This window comes from Lissotriton vulgaris, chromosome 7 (assembly GCF_964263255.1).
Source record: "Lissotriton vulgaris chromosome 7, aLisVul1.2, whole genome shotgun sequence".
In the NCBI taxonomy this organism is placed as follows: domain Eukaryota; kingdom Metazoa; phylum Chordata; class Amphibia; order Caudata; family Salamandridae; genus Lissotriton; species Lissotriton vulgaris.
The window spans coordinates 1,461,052,590-1,461,070,481 of record NC_141695.1 but is presented as its reverse complement, the minus strand read 5'-3'; the positions used below and the strand labels follow the sequence as shown (position 1 = coordinate 1,461,070,481).

Sequence of the window (17,892 nt, the reverse complement as noted above, 5' to 3'; positions counted from 1 at the left end):
CACATAATTATCAATTAATCAATTAATAAAAATTAATTACCAATTATATTTTAATTAATTTCTAATCAATAATTAATTAACAATTAATTGTACATAAATACCAATAATTTAAAATATGTAATTAATTATAATTAAATTACTTCCCACCCTATTCCCTATAAACCCACAACCCGCTCCAGAAAAGAAATAAATAAAAATCACATAATTATCAATTAATAAAAATTAATTACCAATTATATTTTAATTAATTGCCAATTAATAATTAATTAACAATTAATTGTACATAAATACCAATACATTTAAATATTTAAATAAATATAATTAAATTACTTCCCACCCCATTGCCCTATAAACCCACAACCCGCTCCAGAATTTTATTAGGCAAAAATTAAATACCATAAATTGACTTAGTTACTTACCTAAAATTCGATATTTTTGTTCTCTATATTCTATCCATCTATATTTTTGTTGTCTATATTCTGTCCCTCGATATTTTTGTTGTCTATATTCTGTCCCTTGATATTTCTGTTGTCTATATTCTGTCCATTCGATATTCTGTCCATTCTATATTTTTGATTCGATATTATTGTCCTTCTATTCGATATTTTTGTAGTCTATATTCTGTCTTATCATTATTCTGTCTACTTGATATTTAAAACTCGATATTTAACTACCTCAATATTTTTGATATTTTTGTTGTCGATATTATGTCTGTATACCTCGAAAACCACCTGTGCCATCTCCAAAAGTGTTCTCTGGATAAGCTGATTGTTGACAAAAGAATTGAGTGACTTCTGTAGCAAATGGAAGGAGTGAAATATAGCAATAGTAATTAAGAGAGATGAAGGGTTAATTGTACGAATTACAGTACAGCCTAATAGTACTCTTTTTATAGGGTGCTCTTTTTTTCATAAGTGCCACTGTATAAATATATTTAATGAGATGAGAGGTTTTTAGGTCTTGTATTCTAAGAGTAAAGCCTTTGTTAAGTCAGACCTCACAATAAAATTGAAAAGTGTTTGCTGTAATATAGAATTGCTTCAGGTAATGATGCTGATAGCACCACCACTAACACTGTATAAAATAATTGTAATCTTCTGAATCAAGTCACAACTTTTAATTCTACTTTTGGATGCTCTAGAGGACTGTGAAGACAGAGCTGTTTTATATTCCTTCGCGTATTTTATTACTAGTTAAATTTTGTATGTATGTGATTTTATGTATGTGTGTAAGATGATGATATTGATCGAATTAACTTGACTTGACTTGACACTACCACTAACCCTGTAAAGTGACATTCTACAGTGGATGAGAATCAGAACTTTTTAATTATTGCTCTGATAAATAAGAATTCTTCCTAGGCCAGACCTCATAAATGGCTCCATTTCGACTTTTGAGTAGGGGTGTGTGAAATTTGCATAATTTGCTTTTGCGTAATTACGGCAAATTTCAGAGAAAGGACATGAAATTATACATAATTAAGCTTTAAGGAAAACTGGCATTTGACACTACATTTTATCCCAAAAAATACAAATGCCAAAAATAGCAGCTACTCACATTCTAGTCATAGTGTTGCTTCTGTGCGCTAGGAGAAAATGTTTGCAGCAAACATAATAGTGTAATTTGGGAAATTTTGCTTAACAAGCATAATACAAAATTATGTAAAATCACATCTATGTGACGGAAATTTCACTCTGACACCCTTGCAAAGTCTCCGAGGACATGATTCACAAAGGGCATCCACACTCGTGACAGAGGCCCCACAGTCATGGGGGAGTCTCCGCACTCGTGGCAGAATCTCCACAATGAGAATTCCTTTTCCATGATTCCTTTTGAGAGTCAGGCCCAATAAGTTTGATCGAAAGAGTTTTCAGGAGTCCTTGAAACATAGCAACATTTTTAAACATGGAGATGCCTCTTTATCAAGTTCTAACCGGAGTTTTTATTTTTAAACAATAAATCAATGGTTCCCACAATAATATTGAGTGGATTTTCCAGAACAACATTCTCCTATCAGTCCAAACTGGTTTTAGGAAGGCACATAGTGCTTATCCCTGAATTATGTGTTTGAACGTCTACAGAGTAAGCATTCATAGATCTTACCAACACTGTTGAAACCAATTCAAGGTTGCTACCATGGAGTGAGTTAAAAACATAATGATTCCAAATAAACTTCTATACTCAGTTCAAATGTTACATGGACATCCCTGATTGAAGGTGCTATTGACTAACTTTGATTTCGAATTCAGAGTGATAATTTATAATGGACTATGCCAGGGCTTGGTGGAAGCTAGTTTATTTTTCCATATATATTAGTGATCATTCTACCTTATTTAACTACAGTTCCCTAGGCTTGCAGATAAAATTGCAAATCAATTAACGTTTGCAGATGTTGAGACTTTGATTTCATAAACTCCAATGGGAGTTCAGGAACATTTGGATTTGATTTTTCAAGTGCTTCTAACCAAACAAATTCATCAGTTGTGAGTGTGTGAAAAAACTAAGGTTATGACTTTTGTGTCTTTGGCCAATGAGAAAGATATTCGCTTGATCAGAGTTCAAATGCTGGATGCTGTTGATGCTTTTTATATACTTTGTATGCTTGTATTTGCCTTTCATTGACAGCTGCCTCATCTTCGATGAAACCTGTGATCCATGCGTTTGCAGTTCTCACTAGAACCCCTCCTTGTGATATGTAGAGAAAAGACAATCGATGAACTCGCATTTTGTGCACAACGTCACAGCTAGGCTAATCATGGCCTTTTTAATATTAGAGATGGAAAGGCACAGTCTGGTAATGTGGTTGCAAACTCATTCAAAGGAAGCACCATCTTTAATTGGACTTTAAGACATATTTTTGCCACAAAGCATAACCCTATAAAAGAACTTTAGCACTAAAGTAAAATCTAAGAGCAAGTGAGTCTTCAAATTTTACCAGGATTAACACTCAGGTCATCTACAATATGGCGCTTGTTTTGCCCTTTAATGCTCTAATGACCAACAACAAGGCGAGATCTCCTTGAAACAGCTGAGGATAGATTTCCAGGCTCCTGCACTGAATATTATCTACCTGAATGGTTGAACGGCAAAAATTTCCATCTTTTGTTTTCAATCACTGGATTAAGAGTGATCTCCACAGATAGTAGCTTGAGTATTATACCGCTCCAAGAGAGCTGCAGGGGGTCAATCTTACTTAATCTTTGCAGCTTCTCTGCTGTGCATGGAGGGCACGGTGTATCTTTCAGAAATGCCTCCTTGCTTTGGGATGAGGCATAGGAGTCTGATGGACCTAAGCATGGGCGGAAAATCCGTTACGCTCGCGGATTTTGCGGATTTTCGGGAAATCCGCAATCCGCGAGATTTGCGAATTTCCCGCAAAATCCGCAAATCCGCGAGCAGCGGATTTTGCTCGCGCTGCTCGCACTGTTCGCGTGAGTTCGCGCCCCGCGAATAAGTGCAAAATTGCAGAAATACGATCTTAGCAAAACTGAAAGTAACTACTTACCAGGTTCAAAAGTTCAGGCACCTCATTAGTAGCCATTTCCTGTAGTGCTTCCTGAGGGGCCCCTCCAGAGTTCAGTTGCCAGTTGAAACTATTATGTGACCCTGCTCTGAACCTCAGAATAGTTACACATATGCCACAAAGGTCCTGAATTACAGCTAAGGGAGACAAGCAGGAGCCAGGCTGGAAGTTAAAATCCATTAATCAGCCCCTAATTCATTATTGTCAGTTGGGGCAGGGCAGGTGTTGTAACTAATTTTGCAACAATGAAAGCACTTAGCAAGTGCAAAAGATCACTAATCAGGGCGCACTAAGGAAGCAGGTGCCAGCTAAAAAAATATTCTGTGACACATTAATCAGCCCCAAATTAATTCAGGTCACTTGAGGCAGGGAAGGTGTGCTTTGCTTTGCCGAAAATAATGTACACTGGACAACCAGAGGGTGTGGTGATGAAACAGAGGGTGGCATGGGTGGGCCAGAGGGTGGCATGAGTAGTCAGAGAGTGGCAGTGGTGACAGAGAGTGGCAGTGATGAAGAAGAGTGTCCCAAACAGGCTGGACACGTAGAAACAACAAGTTCGCAAAACTTGCGACCTGACAGGTAAGTTCGCAAATTGCGAAATTGTAAAAACCCTCGCGAACTGGCAGAAACACGAGCGAACACAAAAAAAAAAATATCCGCAAATTCGCGGGAATTCGCGGATTTTGCGGATTGCGAATCCGCAAATCCGCAAAATTCGCGGATTGCCAATCCGCAAAATCCGCTCATGCTTAGATGGACCCCCCAGGCCTTCTCCCAGTCCCAGGTGGGTGCAGGAATGTACTGCACCTATCTCTGGGGGATCCCTTCCCTCTTCTCTGAGTCCTTCTGGTTCCTCTGTGTTGACAAATGGAAAGTCAGTTTAAAGCCACTGGTTTGCCTTTCAGTGCTGGTTTGTACGTAAAGTTTGCGCTAGCACTGGGGACAGTACGTTCTTTTATTATAATTCAGCACACTCGGATTGCATTGAGTACACCTGATACAGATCAGGGCCACGAGCCACTTTACAGTCATATATCCCCTGAAATTCAAGATCTCCAGAACAGTGTCACTTTAGATCTTTGAGGCACTCTAATTACCTCCACTTCTTTCACTGCTATATTCCATGCCATGGATTGTCTCATCTCTCTGCCTGTTCTCAGTTCCTCGTCTACTTTACCCTTCTTGTGTGCACCTGTTGGACACTTACCCCCTGCTCCCGGCACTGGAGGTCCTGCGGCTCAGTGATGACTTATTCTTCAGCTGAGATTTCATAATGATGTCATGCTTGTGCTTCAGCTCTAGCAGCAAACATCTGAACTCTTCATCTTCACATAAATCTGCCAAAACAATATGATATTACTGCATGGTGATACGTGACAATCCATACAACATGTTGTAAGACATTAGTGACAAATTCCAGTATTCATTTTGCTTTTATCTGAAGTGGGTAGGTGGTGCACAGGGACAATCTTAATTTTTTTTTACTAAAGGATAGATTAACCATTCTAAGTAATGTATTTGTGCCACCTAGTAAAGTGGGAGGGCCTGTATTTATCTCCTTTTTCTGGAATGTTGTAGCTCACATGAACCAGCCAGCTGAATAACTGGAGCCAACTCCTTGGGAAACCAATCACTGAATGGCCATTGAGGTACAGCACTAGCAACATTTAGTTAATCTCTTCTGCAGTTTTCAGTTACAGGTCGCTCTCTTGGAGTTCAGTAGTAAAGCTGGTATGAGCTTTACAAAGAGACACTTGAGAACCTAATCACTAGTCACAAAAGTTGCAGAATTTGGCAGCCAGATTTGTTGCCAACAGACAAACCTGTATCACACTCATGTTGAGGAAGCACTTCTGGTTGTAGTTTCCAACATGATGTTCTTACTGTCAGTACCAATACACTGATCTTTCTATGGAAATGGGCCTTAAAATTGGCAATCTATGATAATCGGTTAACTCTCTGAATTCACTGTGTTGTCAGTTTAGTGAGGAAACCAAGGCAGCAGAAGTACAGTGGAAGGAAAATGCCATACGTCCTTGGACACGAATACCAGCAGAGCCATAGAAACGAGAAACATTGTATCTTTAATAGAAAGCTGTTTGGCTATCTTTTCTAGTGCTCCTGCTGATGGCCTTCTCAAATCCAGCCTAACAGTATTTCAGTTCCCAAAGATCCAAACACTTGGATACCCCTTAGATACCACAATATGGAATAAAAAAGGAACATACAATCAGTGATAGTGGGATGAGCTTTGGCTTAGGAGCCCTGTGCTGTTTCAATAATAATAGAGTGGAAGGAAGTGTGCCAGGAATTACAGGTGGTTTAACTTTTGACACCTTCTAGCCAGTTTTTGGCCGCAGCCCGGGACTTACCAAAAGGTCAGTGCCCATAAGGACTTGACTTTGGATTGCCATTCATTGAGTGCCTTTAAAATGTTTCCCTGCACAATAGTCACAGCCAACATTTTCATGGAGAAGGGACAAAGCAATGCACATACCTTGCCCCGCTCAAAGGGACAATCTTGCCTCATTTTCTTTCAGTATAATTTGATTGCTTTGCCAAAGACGAGACGATTAACTTTGACGTGTTTTTCAAACACAGAACCTAATTCTGCTGCATCCTTGGTATATCACTGGGCCTGGTTCAGAATCTGCAGGTACTTTCAGGCTTGAACATGTCTCCTAACTTTGTAAAAGTATACAAGGAAGAATACAGCGACTCCACTAATTTGTCCCTCCTCTACCCTCCCATGCTTTTGTATTGAAGAAGAGTAAAGAAGAGGTGATCATTCGCATAGGTCGCTAATCACAGGCCGCCAGTTGTAGGTCACACTATCGAGTACAACAATACTGACCTGCACCAATGTCGCCTCAACAGTATCAGCTGTCGATGTTTCAGGAGCTATGGGTGTACTATCTTTAACTCCTCATCTACTTACCTCTTACCTTATATCGACAAGGCAAGGGCAGTCAACATTGTGGATTTGGTATTTGTTGCAGATGGAAATTTCACAGAGAAAATGAGAACCCACCTCCCCAATCTCAGGCATTGACATAATGCAAAGTGATGCCCCCGGCAGGATATAAAGAGTGTGCCCTGATTTTGCAGATATTCATTGAATTTGGTCTGACGTGTTGGAGGCCCCCTGTTGGGTTTCGGTTCCTCCGTGCAACAGCGGCCTGTATTATGCCTCTGCATCCAGGCCACCTATGGCAGGCATCTTTGCTAAAAGTCCAGATGGGTATTTTGCCAGCTGCCAGGGCATAAGACTAAACAAATACTTCCAGGTTGGAGGCAGGAGTTTGGTAACTCATTGTTTAACAATGAGGATGTGACAGACCCTGTGTTAATAACTCTGAGCCAACATTTGTGCATATGCTGCAGCTTTTCACACAATTCGCATAAGCACAAACGTTTTTTGTCTGGTGCTTTTCAACAGGTAGATGCAGGGTGAGTACTGGAGTTATGAAATTGACAACAAAAGGACAGAATTTAACCACCCAATTATGAAAGGTTATAAAGATAGATAATGGTCTAAACCAACAAAGAACAATGAGGCTAGACTACACTACTTTGAAAGCCACATGTACCCCCAGAACGTAACTCCTGCCAGATCATATCTTTTCAATGACCACTCAAGTCCAGATGCCTTCTTCTCATATCCTGGCACTTTTTACCAGGTCACACCACACTACACCCTAGACATGGCCTCATCACACATTATGCATAATGTTGTTATAGGAAACCTCCATTACAGCGCAGTCATTACAGTGCACTACCTTTACAACGTGGCTGTTACAACGCAACAGCTTTTAATCGCATGCCATTACAACACAGCCATTACAATGCATGTCACTACAGCGCATGCCATTACAAAGCATGTCACTACAACGCATGCCATTACCATGCATTAAAAGGTAAGTATTGGGGATTTTTTAAGTTTTAGGGTGGGTACGGGTTTTGGGGTACAGGGTGGGTATAGGTTTTGGGGTACATGGGAATAGTAATTTTTACCCCTACACTATCCAACACTTACCCTACTGTTGCACTCACTGGAGTGGGAATAGTCATTTTTACCCCTACACTATCCAACACTTACCCTACGGTTGCCCTAACAAAATTATGCATTGTAATGGTATGCGTTGTAATGGTATGCATTGTAATGGAATGTGTTGTAAATGTAGTTTCTAAAAATGCATTGTGATGGCATGCGTTGTAAAATCATGCATTGTAATGGATGTTGCGATGTAAAAACTGCATTGTAAAAGCATGCGTTGTAAATGTTTGTGTTGTAACTTGTCCTATTTGTTGTTATGTTTGTAGAGAGTTGTTTTTTCTCCTTTAAAAATACTTAAAAGAGTCAAACGAACCTAATGGCGTTTCATCCAGTGAAGTCTTGGCACTCAGACTTGCTCCATGTGACACCAGCAGCTCCGCCATGAGTATCTACAACACAAGAAATGAGCTGTGAAACATTCAACCTTGCAAAAGACTTATTTGGGGAAGTCATTGAAAACCACCGAAGAGCGGGGGCTCTTGTACAGACTATGTCTAATTTCATTTTTTGGCAAGCTGTCTTAATTTCTGCATATTCTACATTGCAACAGCAATGAATCCAATTAGACCTTGTTTTAAATAGTGGATGCAAAAAGAACACTGGCGCAAATAATGTTTACACCAAATCTCAGGGTGTGGGTTTTACACCATTACCTTGATGTAACAGTAATGCATAAACCGTGTTGGGTGTTTTCTGCACAAGTTTATTTATTTATTTAGTTATTTTTCTAGTTTTGTATAGTGCAAATTAGACCCGAAGGTGTCAGAGCATATTACAGAGTTAGCATAGCAGCAATTACATGAGTTATGTTTACAGTAAATATAAATACAAGGTGATAGTGTGTAAACGAAGTATACATCAGGCATCCGGATATTTTGACGATACAGGTTCGAGGTATGTACAGTACAGATGTATATAGTGCTTTACCAAGTTATTACAACAACAGGTACATAGGTTACATGAGGAGTAAATACAATGTTACATAATGTCAATATATAAAGAAAATGTGTGATACAACAGTAGTATATATAGACTATAATTGAGGTAGAGACTGTATATATCAATAAGACATCATTTGGGGTAGTTGCCGTCTAAATATATATATATAGCGTTTTACAGAGTTAGCACCAGAGGAGGTGCCTGAGCTACATGTGGGTTAAAAAAAAACATAAAAACAATATATAAAGGAAATTTGCGACAGACAGTGATGTCAAAGGATTTATTGTAACATTTATCATTTGTTGCATGCACTGTTATCCCTAGTGTAATGGTGGCGACAGCAGCAAGTACAAAACGTGATAGGGCACAATGTGCACTCTGGCCATAATAGGTATTTTTGCAAATAGGTGAAATAACATCTTTCCTTGTGTTGAAATAAAGACTGAGGACCTTGGCATTTACTAAATAATGTCGACGAGATGGAGCAGACCAAGTTCTGTTTACTAAGAAGGGCTTGGGAGTTGGTGGATACAAGGAGCTGTTTCTCTATCCAAGATTAATAAATGAGACTAGATAAAAGACCTTAAATGGGTTTAAAGGAGTGTAGCATAATTCCCCTGTAGTGACAGTAGTGTTTAGACCTTCCATAATATACACGTTTCTGCACATTTCTGCTGGCCTCACAGTTCGACAGCAGACTATGTACCCATGTATATGATAGAGAAATACCAAAGCTTGCGCGCATCGCCAAGTGCTAGAGCAAAGTATCCTATGTGTCAAAAACTTCTTGAAATTCCTACAACATAAAGCACGGCAGGACCATTCTCGTATATTTGTTTACAGAGCAGAGCACGAGCCAACATCCTATACAATGTCAAATTATTTTTTCCAATTAAATGAGGTATTATGTATTTTTATATTTAATAGCCTGCAAAGTAATCCATTCATGACAAAACTATTGTTTCCAAAATTTCACAAGACTCGTCACCTCTAAAATGAATAAATCATAATCTGGTTCTCAACAAATAAAAATACAAAATTTTAAAGAAAGTTTTCATGAGTTTTAGACAGAGAAACCTACAAGTATGCAGGATTTAGATTGCCTCACTGCCATCCGAAATTAGATGGCACTTATGCTGGTTTCCTGTAAAACTGAGACTTCCATTTCCCCTCCTCTTCAACACCCACCTCTCTTTTTTGAACCTATCCACACACTCGGAAATGTCCCCTTTCAGCCCAAACCATGGGGTTCTTTTCATTACATCTTTGAAAGTAAAAGACGTTATACATAGAACTGCTTTGTATCGTAGAGGGACTCACACATATAACAGTACAGCGCCAAAAAAATAAACAACTAATTAGTACACTAGATGACTGCGAAAGCCTCATGGCGGGCCTCCCTTAATGCTCCTTTGCACCACTAAACAAGGTTCAAAATGTTGCTACCCGAATGCTCTACAGGTTATCAAGGCATACTCATGAATAATTTCACCTCAGCATACCACCACCAAGCAGGTTGGCTAACTGTTTCCAACAGGGCCATATACCAGGTACTAATAACTGTGTTCAAAGCAATAAACTGCCTGTGCCCAAAGTAATCTCTGGCATCCTATCTCCATACACACCTGCTTGGAATATATCATCCACCCACCAGCCACACCAAAACCACACAGTGGTTTCTTCTCCCTGCTAGGTCGCAGCATTGGCCTCTGCCAGCAACTCCCTGCCACTAGGTATCTGCCTAGGTCCATATGTCCAAGAGCTCAGAACATCACTGAAAGGACATATTGTGCAATATGAAAGATGAGGATGGTTACTTCCCCATTCTGCTAAATGTATGTACAGTTCGTGCATTTATGCTCAACTAATTAAAAAATGTAATTACTTTGGATATGGATTTGTTTTTGCCGATTACCGCAGGCTCAATTAATCCACAAATCAGCTGCTAATTGTTCAGATTATGATTTACCACCTCACTATCGTTTATTTGCCTATGCACTATCATCATCTGATCAAAATGTTATTGTAGCTAAAATAAATACATTTCCATAGAGTGGGTGTTCATGGCCAGATAAAGGTCTGCAATGACTTGAAACACTACAAAGATGAAGAACTGTGAAGAAAGTTCTTATTTTTCTCGATAAGGCATTTCAGAATCCATAAGGAATCACACTTGTATAAAACTGTGAAATAAATATTCCCAGACATTTTTGACGAACAGCTGGATAGTTTGCATGATCTAAAACTATATGGCCAAAAGTAGTTAATACAAGGTGAAAGCACATAAAGACTCTTTGATCTCCTGGTAGGCTCTTGGATAGTCATAGGGCCACCAGATGACTTAATTCCACTGGGACATAACTTTTCTTCGCCTGGAATTTACTTCTACAAAGCAATGTGTTCAGGTGTTTTAGCTGAACTGGTACAAACAAATGATTCAAGATGACAATTTCCATAATGCTCTAGTGTATGAAAGTTCAGAAATGGCGGTCTGGTTTCCATGACATATAGCGGCTGATTTAGTGTAGGTGTCACAGACGGACCCCTCAGTCATGTGTGCAAAGACCCCAGGTTAAGAACTGCTGGACTAGATTTGATAGCTAGACAGCGGGCGCAGTTCCTTTAATATTAATTCCTACCTCCATCACACACAAAGAAATCATAACATTAATGAAGAGTACCTGGCCCCAGAAGGCTGCGGCATGAAGCGGCTCCCAGTTGTCTGAATCCTTGGCATCCACCCTGGCTCCATGCTCCAAGAGGATCTCTGCTGCATGGATGTATCCATTGGCACCCGCGATATGTAACTAAGCGAACAAGAAATACAGGACAGATTTAGCCACAGGAACACATTATTGAACTTGTGATATCGCCAGGCAGCCATTTTCAAGAACATCATCATCATTCATATCACAGATTTCGTTTATGAAATGTATTGCTCATTCTGAACACTAGAGGGCAGCAAACGACCAGAAAAGAACGTGACCGGTTACTAGTGACAAGGGTGCCTGCAGCCTGAGATTTTTTAATTTATTTTATGCGTTTTTATATAGCGCGGACTTTACCCGAAGGTGTCAGAGCGCTTCACAATAAGAACAGTAGTGAAACATGAGGAAAAATTACAAGTGATCACGTTACGAAAGCAAACGTTACGTTACATAAGGCAATAGTGTCAATTATGCATGTATCAAGAACAAACAAAATACAAGATGTAGTAAACGATACGTTACAAGAGGAAAAAAAGAAAAAGAAAAGTGACATGTGTGTATGTTACAAAAGTGTACAAAGTACAAATAGAGGTATAATACTGCACTAAATGGCAGATACTCAAAACACAAGAACAAACGTTACGTTACATGAGGCAATGGTGGCAATTGTGCATGTATCAAAAGCAAACAAAATACAAGAGGTAGCAAACGATACATTGCAAGAGGGAAAGTGACGTGTGCATGATACAAAGGAGAACACAATACAAGTAGAAGTATAATACTGCAATCAATGGCAGACTCTCAAACCACAAGAACACATTGGTAAGGCGCTTCTATAGTCATGTAGAACAGAATTTCCAATAATGGAAGGACTTCCATCAGATAATAGAGAGGGCATGAATTAAATTTGGAAGCGTCTTTGAAGGAGGAGAGCTTTGAGGTCAGTTTTGAAGGCCTGGGAAGAGGTGGTGGTCCGGAGCTGAGGTGGAAGTGAGTTCCAGATTCTCACCGCGTTGCCTCCGCATTACGTGATGGTCTAGAGCCTCTAGAGAGTTTCAGTTTATGAAATGAAATGAAATGAAATGAAATGAATGAGACTTATATAGCACACAACATTACCCTGGGGCATCTCAGCGCCAGGTAGAGAGGAGAGGAGGAGTGCAAGGCTTTGTGGGTGATACAGGCAGTCTTGTAGATAGATCTTGCCTCGATGGGAAGCCAACGGAGGGTGGATAAAATGGGTGTTATGTGGTCGCTTCTTTTGGGCCCCATATATGAAACGAGCTGCTGAATGGAGAACAGATTTAAGGGGGGACAGGTGGGATTTGGGGAGGCCAGTACGAAGAGAGTTGCAGTAGTCCAGTCTGGAGAGAACCAGCGATTGGACCAGGGTTTTAAGATCATGATCACAATCTTGAGATCTGGAAACACAGGTTTGTTACTTCACGTGATACGTTACAACCTCCCTTTGTATGTCTCATTGTCAGCTGTAGGCATTTGATTTAAGCGATTTCTGTTCCTAACAAACTTCTTCCAAGGGCGCAACCACAGGTTGTATTTAAAGGTATCCTGATCACAACTGACCTGGTGTCGTACCTGCCAACTAGGAAACAAAATCCGTCATGTGAGGTGGGAGCGCGGCCTTGGAAGAGGGGGTGTATGTCAAGAACTTCCCCATCAACCTCCGCCTTCCACTAAAAAAGGTAAAAACAAAACGAGAACAAAAGTTTGTTGAGGCTGCTGGTGGTATCTTTAGCTGTTTTCACATCCCTTCATTGACATCACCGACATGCAGACTCAAAAGACGAGCAGGAAATCCACTCTTTGCAGTGGTTTCCAGCTCGCATTGACTGCCACATGTAATTTCGGCTCCTCACCAGGTGACCGTGTGAAAGGAGCTGAAATCGTGTGACACACTGTGGCACTGTGGGATTTGGCAGGTCTGGAGTGTGCCTGCACCTGTGATTACCATGTGTGGCAACACTGAGACAGGTTTTACCAGGTACGAAAACCACTGACGTAGCTAGTGTTTTGAAGCCAGGGCTGGTAACAGCAGGGTGGGGTTCGGTGGGGGGTGTGGACAAGGGCAACGGGGTTCGGTGGGGGGTGTGGACAAGGGCAACAAGGTAGAAGAAAAACGTACCTTGCGGTCCATTGCCTCTGCTGTCACTCAGCCCTGTTGGGACCTAAGGTGAAAGGTCACAAACTGTGTGCATAACACAGTGTCACAGTGACAATCTGCTTCCTTCAGGCCCGCCGCCCGCCCTCCTCCTCCTCGACCGCAGCAAGGGCCACTACCGTGGATCCTGATTTGCTCCGCCGGAGCCTCCGAGTCCACGGGCCGCGCACCGTATCCACCCCCAAAAAAGTACCACCTGCTGCGGACCGCCCCTCCCCGGCTATGACACTGGCAAAAATGTACCTGGAAAAATCGTGTGTTGGGCAATGGTTGGGGCAGAGTAGGATTGGAATGCAAAATCTGCCCAGTCACCCTAAAAAAAAGTGGCCCACATTTGCGGATTGCCCCTTTTCGCAAAACACTGCTTCATTGTTTTATGTATTATGAAAAGAAGGGAGAGGTTTCTCTAAAAGAGACATGTTTTCTTAACTGTTTTCTTAATTCACTGAGATAAAAAAAATGCAAATACTGCCAGGGCTCTTTGAGCACAGATTAATCTAGATACATTATTATGATGCCAGCGAGATACTGGGTATGGCACCTCTGTCCCCCTGGTAAAGGAGAGGAAATAGAGGCCCATCTGCCTCCTGAAAGGCCGCTCAGTCCCCCACTGGGCCAGCGGCGGCACCTGAAAGCACAGACACAGCCCAAATCGGCCTCCATGTTGCCCAGAACAGCAGCCCATAGCTGCAACTTAGATACCAGCCCTTCGCCTATTGCCCGAGTACCCGCCTTACCAATCTGACCCTGTCTGGGGGATTGCCACACACTGGTTCCCCATCCGCAATTTTCATGGACTGCCCGTAAATTAGCCTAATGTCCATTGTCTGTGATTGGTGTCTTAACAGACAGCCAATGTCTTAGTGGATGGCATTTGACCATCATTTTTGTCTATCGGTTAAAGGGCAAAAGTTAATTTCCACAATTGTGATCCCCCAGCTGAAGTGGAAGGGAGAGAGTCTCCTGTGCTAAAAAGAAATAAGCCTTTCCTGTCAGGTTTCTGTTTGCAATTGGTTAATCGGCAAATGTAAAGGCTGCTTGGGAGACATTAACTGATAGTCACTTGAAGCTTTCAGATGACAAAATATTTTCTTTTTGAAAAGTACTTTAAGGTTGTTCCAAGCTGAGGTGTGACGTGTGTGCTTTTCATGGACAGTTATAAAAAAAAGTGCACTAGGTTTAATCTGCATTGTACAGAAATCTATACTTTAGAAGCACTTTTTATCTTTAACCTAAATTTATATGTGTTTTTAGTGGCAGTTTACATTATATTGGCTATAATGCACATTTAAAATAATGACTTAAACATTCACAGTTCTTTCAGGGACCTCCTCACACTAAAACTACACAAGCCCTGCTGCATCAAACATAGTTCAATTCTGTGGGCCTCTAGTTGCACACATATACATCTGGAGTGATCGCATTAACCAATAGAGGTTTCATAACATAAAAGATTGCTTTTCCCACTGGTTAGTTTAGCCTTTATTTATTTTACAGTTAAGGTGTGCTTTATTCTGTGTATAGTTACCTGAAGGTGAGAAATCAACAAAATAGTTAAAGAATATTTTGCTCTTTTTAGCCACACCTTTGATTTCGCCTCTGCGCACACTGACCCCATCCTCATGGGAGTATCTATACTTTTTTTATGCACACCAGGTGCTGCATTGATTAGCTTGAAGGTGTGCTAGCCAACAAATTAACAAGGAGAGCCCAACAAAGAATCTGGATCGGATCTTAGGGCCCATGCACGAGACAAGCGATGGTATGTTTGATGTGTAAATCATACAACAAACATCATGTAAAATATGATAACAGTCAAAGGAAGTGTATTTCTTTAACATGGGAAGCACTGAGGTTAATACGTCACATTAAAGTCTATTGAATCAAATAAAATATGTTTTTATAAAACTGGTATTCGCAACTCATGTATTTCAAAGTGCTTTCATATGCAATAATTAAGAAAAAAGTGCTTTAGTAAAGTAAAATATTTACTCTAAAGAAGTTATTGGAGGAGGATAGAAGTAGAGATTCATTCAGCTTCTGAGGGTAATAGTAGAAGTAAAATATTTGCCTAAGATTACACAACTTAAGCAGGGAAGCCTCACTATATCCCAGTTTTCTTATTTAACTTTGTACAAATCAGCCAGGAAATGGGTATTTGTCTTTCCTTATGTTAAGGATTTTTTGTTTCTTATTTGTAAATTTTTCTGCAGTCTTCATATAGCGTTATCTCTATCCAAAGCTATTGGAGCACTTTATGTGATTACCATTCCCATTGCACAAGGTCACAGTCATTCTTTATAGGAATTTAGGAGCACATGCATCATTGTAGGAATTTGCGATTCCTAAATTGCGAAAATTAAGGAATCGCAATTTAGGAATCGCAAATTCCTATGCATCAAAAAATCGCAAAAGTTTTTGCGATTTCCTAATTTTCCTTATTTGCGATTCCTTAATTGCTAATCGCAAATAAGGAATCGCTTTACATTGATTCCTATGGGCCTAGAGGCCCATAGAAATCAATGGGAAGGCATTCTCATTTTGCGAATTTGCAATTAAGGAATCGCAAAATGAGAATTCAATTTCAAGGTTGCAGGGGGGGGGGGTCCAAAGGACCCCCTCCTGCACCCCTGGAATGTCATGTAAGTACATTTTACTCACACACATGTCCCAAGGGCATGTGTGTGTGTAAAATGTAAATTTCAGAAATGCATTTTTTTTGCATTTTTGAAACTTTTCGCAAATTACCATGAAGGTTCACTTCATGGTAATTTCCCCCTTCCTAATTGCGAATTCGCACTTTAAAATTAATCATGCATATCATTTAAGAAATCGCAAAATTTGCAATTTCTTAAATGCTATCGCAATTTGAGAAATCGCTAAAAATTGCGATTTCTTAAATTGTGATAAATGAAAAATAAATGATGCATCCCAAAAAGTGATTTTGGAATCGCAAACGGCCGAATTTTGCGATTCGCACCGTTTGCGATTCAAAAATCGCTTTATTCATGTGCCCCGAAGAGATTAAGCGGTTTGCCCAGAATCATAGGATGTTGAGTCAATGCCGAGACTTGAACCTGGTTCCCCAGTTCTAAAGTCAGCAGCCCTGGCACTAACGCCACATCCTGGGTAGAGGGAAGGAAGCAGGCAGAAACCACATGAAAGCTCGGCTAGTTTTGGGCTCGAGGTTCTAACAGGAACTCGAGCTGAGCCAGAGTCATCCAACACCTATGACTCCACTCGACGACCAAGAAACCCCCTCCATCTGTCTTTCTGTAGTTATTCGGGCCCGAATACAGAACCACGTACAATTTATGGCCTGGTAAACCTAGGTCTCAGTGTTCTTCATCATTCCAGTCAGAATAACTTGAAATACGGGGATTAGGGCTGGAAATGTTCATTCCAGCCAAACATATCATCGCCCCCTAAATAGGGCCAACTCAATCAGTACCCAACTGTTAATGTCAGAGAGAATTCATTTTTAAGTGGAATTCTTTCTTGTTTATGGCAGAAACTCGATTTAAATAGAAGTTAGTTGAAGGACAAAGTATTCTCCATATTTTTTTTCAATCTCCTACTAATGTCAAATGGTGAGTGGTATAATAATCCTCATCCCACGCAAACCCTGACACATACACAGAAATGACCATTTAATTAGGGCACTGGAATTATGAGGCAGGAGAGGACCAAATTATGCGGCAAGATGAAGCTAAATTATGCAGCATTATACGTCACATTTTGTGATAGTGTTACCTCATTATTTTGTCATTTTTACCCATGTTAACACTGCCTTAGCAAAGATCTCACCTCATCACTACCATTTTACATCTCTGTCACCTTACTCACAGCCAAGCAGAAGCGCTCCTTTTACTCACCAGGGAAGCGCCCTGGGCATCTGTCCGATTCAGGTCCTGCCCTGCTGTGATCATGCCTCTGATATCGGAGATCATCTGCTGCTCTGGTGCTGCCCGCATCTTGTTTATTTTCTCTTGGGTTATACCTGGAGAAATAGAAACACAGGTTATTGCAGAATGAATCTATCCTAGATATAAGTGCTTTGCATATATCCCTCCCTATAGTGGTTGGAAAAAAAGAGCATCAAGCTGCAAAACTACAGTTACAGGTAAATAAATTGGTTATTTCGTGTGTGTGTATGTGTGTGTGTGTGTGTGCGTGCGTGTGTGTGTGTGCGTTTGTGTGTGTGTATGTGTGTCCAGTGTGAGATAAGCAGGAAGGTTAATAGTCCAAACATCGCCCCCCCTGCCCGCGACCAGATTGTACCTCTGGTAAAGGAGGTGATTTTCCCATCAGCTTTGCAATGGGGGGGGGGGAGGGGGGGTGAAGCCTTTAGGTGAAATGGCAAACTCTGTGGCCTACTTTAACATTCTGCCACAAACACTTATGCTGGGAAGAGTTAAACCCATCTGATCAGTATTTACTGCTGAATGATCATTTAGCAGCAGCGTATGAAGTCATTGTGTATGAG

At 40.6% G+C, this 17,892-nt stretch overlaps 1 protein-coding gene across 2 annotated transcripts in view; it reads right to left on the bottom strand.

The window, feature by feature from the left end:
• The window catches only part of PPP1R16B (protein phosphatase 1 regulatory subunit 16B), a 397,098-nt gene that overhangs the window by 39,501 nt on the left and 339,705 nt on the right, over positions 1 to 17,892 (bottom strand). For both annotated transcript variants that reach the window (XM_086932266.1, XM_086932265.1), the window contains 4 exons: positions 17,282 to 17,406; positions 11,201 to 11,326; positions 7,894 to 7,969; positions 4,731 to 4,860 (listed from right to left, as the gene is read on the bottom strand). In XM_086932266.1, coding sequence (XP_086788392.1) covers positions 4,731 to 4,860; positions 7,894 to 7,969; positions 11,201 to 11,326; positions 17,282 to 17,406 — 457 coding nt within the window. The remainder of the gene's footprint in view (positions 1 to 4,730; positions 4,861 to 7,893; positions 7,970 to 11,200; positions 11,327 to 17,281; positions 17,407 to 17,892) is intronic.